This window comes from Pteropus vampyrus, unplaced genomic scaffold (assembly GCF_000151845.1).
Source record: "Pteropus vampyrus isolate Shadow unplaced genomic scaffold, Pvam_2.0 Scaffold104, whole genome shotgun sequence".
Taxonomy (NCBI): Eukaryota; Metazoa; Chordata; class Mammalia; order Chiroptera; family Pteropodidae; genus Pteropus; species Pteropus vampyrus.
Genome location: NW_011888885.1, coordinates 5251915 through 5254553, shown reverse-complemented (window position 1 = coordinate 5254553; position 2639 = coordinate 5251915). Strand labels below are relative to the sequence as shown.

General features: G+C 57.2%; 1 protein-coding gene across 1 annotated transcript in view; it reads left to right on the top strand.

The window, feature by feature from the left end:
• TMEM92 (transmembrane protein 92) overlaps positions 1-1746 on the top strand; it is a 4752-nt gene extending 3006 nt beyond the window's left edge. The window contains exons 2-4 of the mRNA XM_011365072.2: positions 476-565; positions 728-923; positions 1144-1746. Coding sequence (XP_011363374.1) covers positions 476-565; positions 728-923; positions 1144-1257 — 400 coding nt within the window. The 3' untranslated portion in view covers positions 1258-1746. The remainder of the gene's footprint in view (positions 1-475; positions 566-727; positions 924-1143) is intronic.
• The last annotated feature ends 893 nt before the right edge of the window (positions 1747-2639 follow it).

Below are 2639 nucleotides of genomic sequence, written 5' to 3'. Positions count from 1 at the left end.
AGGAGGGGCTGAAGGAGGTGGTCTCTGGGCAGAAGAGTATTTGCATCAAGTCAGCACTGGAAGTGCCAGGAACACCCTCTCTTTCCCGCCTCCGACTCTGGGCACCAGCAAGGGCTCGCTCCTCTTCACTTTAGCTCCCGGACAGTCCCCAGCCCCCTTCTCCCCACTACATCTCCTTAGGGCGATGTAGCCACTACAACACTCAATCCCACACCTGCCCAGTGAGGTTGCCATGATGTTTATAGAGGAAAAAGGTGAGGCCCAGTGAGGAGCATAACTTGGTCTGAGTGCACAGGAGAGTACTGAGACGCGTCTGGAAATCAGGTTCTGATCCTGGCCCCAGCTTCCTCCCCTTGAACCTGGAGTCCCCTCCCCTCCCCTCGCTAGGAGTGTGGCTTGTGCCCTGAGTATAAGGATGCATTTTGGGGAGGCTGGGATCCTTCTGCCCCACAACCTTGGTACCAACAGCTTCTATCTGCCCCCACCCCAGCACCTGCCCTGAAGGATTCAAGTGCTGCGGTGACAACTGCTGCCAGGAGTATGAGCTCTTCTCTGGCCCCATGAGGTGAGTCCAGGGCCAGCTCCTCTGGGCACAGCCCTCCAAGGGGCCTGGTTCGCACAGGACTGGGCTTCCTGCCTTGAGGGTTGGTGTGGGTAAAGGGCGGGAGGGAGGTGCAGTAAGGATAGCCTGGACTGTCAGGGTGATGGTGGTGGTTCCTTACCCCAGGATCTTTGTCATCGTCTTCCTGATCATCCTGCCCATCCTGTGCATCTGCGGCCTGGCGAAGCGCTTCTGTCGCAGCTGCAGAGAGCAGGAACAGGACCGCCAGATGGACCGCGAGGGGCCCTCCGAGCAACCTTCCATTTCTCCAGCAGAGAGGGTCAGGGTGTCCGCCTCTGAGCCTCCACCTCCCTACAGCGAGGTGGGTGTCTACCACAATCCCTGCTCTGCTCCTTGGCCATCTGTACCTCCTTACTGTCCCAACTGTTGGAGCAACAGGGACAATGGAAGGCCTCCTTACCCCAGGGAAGACTCTGCAGCCAGCATTGGGGTCACCCCTGTTCCCTGTATACCTCCAGCACATGGGTAGTGATGGCCAGTGCCAGGCCATAAGAAGACTCTGTCTCCTCCTTTCCCTGCAGATTATTCTGAAGCCAGTCCTGGGCTTGCCCCCCATGGAGCCACCCCCTCCCTACAGCTTCAGGCCTGAAGAATATTCTGGGGTACACAGAGGCATCGACAACCCAGCCTTCTGAGCTACCTCCTGCTTGGAATCCTGCCACAGCCACCTCCTCCCCAGTGCTTCCTGGATCGAGCCAGAGATGCTTGGGACCCTTGGAACACTCCCACCCAACCCGCCACATCTCTGGGCATTCTTGTATTTAATTTATTGCTTTTCCTGCCCCTGTTCCACCTCAACTGTTTCTCTTATCCCAAGGGCTGGGCTAGAGTGACAGTATCCATCCATCCCCCGACCCCTAACCCAGGTTAGAAGCTGCCAAGAGGAAAATGTCATCAGTTGGAGGTGCCTGACAGTGGAACAGGCTACTCTGAGGAGTGAAGAGAGCTCCGTTTCTGGAAGTATACAAATCTTGACTGGACAGCCAGCTCTGAGATATAAAAGGCACTAAGATCGGACTGCATGAGCTCTGGGCCACCTCCAGTTCTACCTGAAGAGAGAAGAACCCATTCTGCCCTACCCTACTCCCCCAACACTTGTACTCACTAAACTTCAGCTGATTGTTGCTGAGAGTCTGCCTCAGGCTGTGTGGGGAGATGAGTCTAGGCCTTGCTGGGGGACTGGAGGGGAGAGGGGGTCATCACTGCACCCGAAATCCTGCCATTGACGAGTCCTCCAGGGTTGTGTGGACAATGAGCATAGGCGGACAGTAGGTCCATGGCCACCCTCCAGGAAAGGATCTTCACAGATGCTTCAACCTCTAGTACCTTGAGGTCTGGGGGTGCTAAAGAGCCTGGTTTGGGAGCTCAGGACGGGATGGGAGTGATCGTTGTGTGTTTCCCCATCCCATCCTCCCATCGCTGTCCTGGGGAGACAGCTCAGCTTCCTGACTCACCATGGGGGAGGGGAGTTGGGAGGCTGGCCTCTGTGGGGCAGGGCCTTGAGAGATCTTGATCAGCCCCACCCTGGACTGTCCTGGGAGGGAGGAGAAGAGAGGGCAGATCCACTTTTTCTTCCAGTCCTATCGTCCCGCATGGTTCTGGGGCACTGCCATCTCAGCCCCATCTGTGGGATTAACCCCAAGAGGAAAGAAGCATTCACCATAGAGTCTTCCCAGGGTGTCAGTCTTGTCAGAGCCTGGCATGGGGCATGCAGAGTGAGAAAGACCCCCATGCCAGTATCTCGGGGCTCAGGCAGGGCTGGGCTCCTCCTCTGCACCATGGACCTTGCAGCCCATGAATGCTGGCCTTCCTCCCTAGGCAGAGGGCACAGCAGCAACACTGGCCAAAGCTCCTGGGAGGATGGAGGTAGATGGCCCTGGTGTGCTGGCCATGATGTCTCCTCTAGAGCTTCATTCAGCCTTGGGACATCAGAACCCAGGCATGTGGCAGGGGATGATGGCACAGCCGACCCTAACGATGCTAGGAACAGGGGCTGTCTGGCTGGGGATTCCTACTG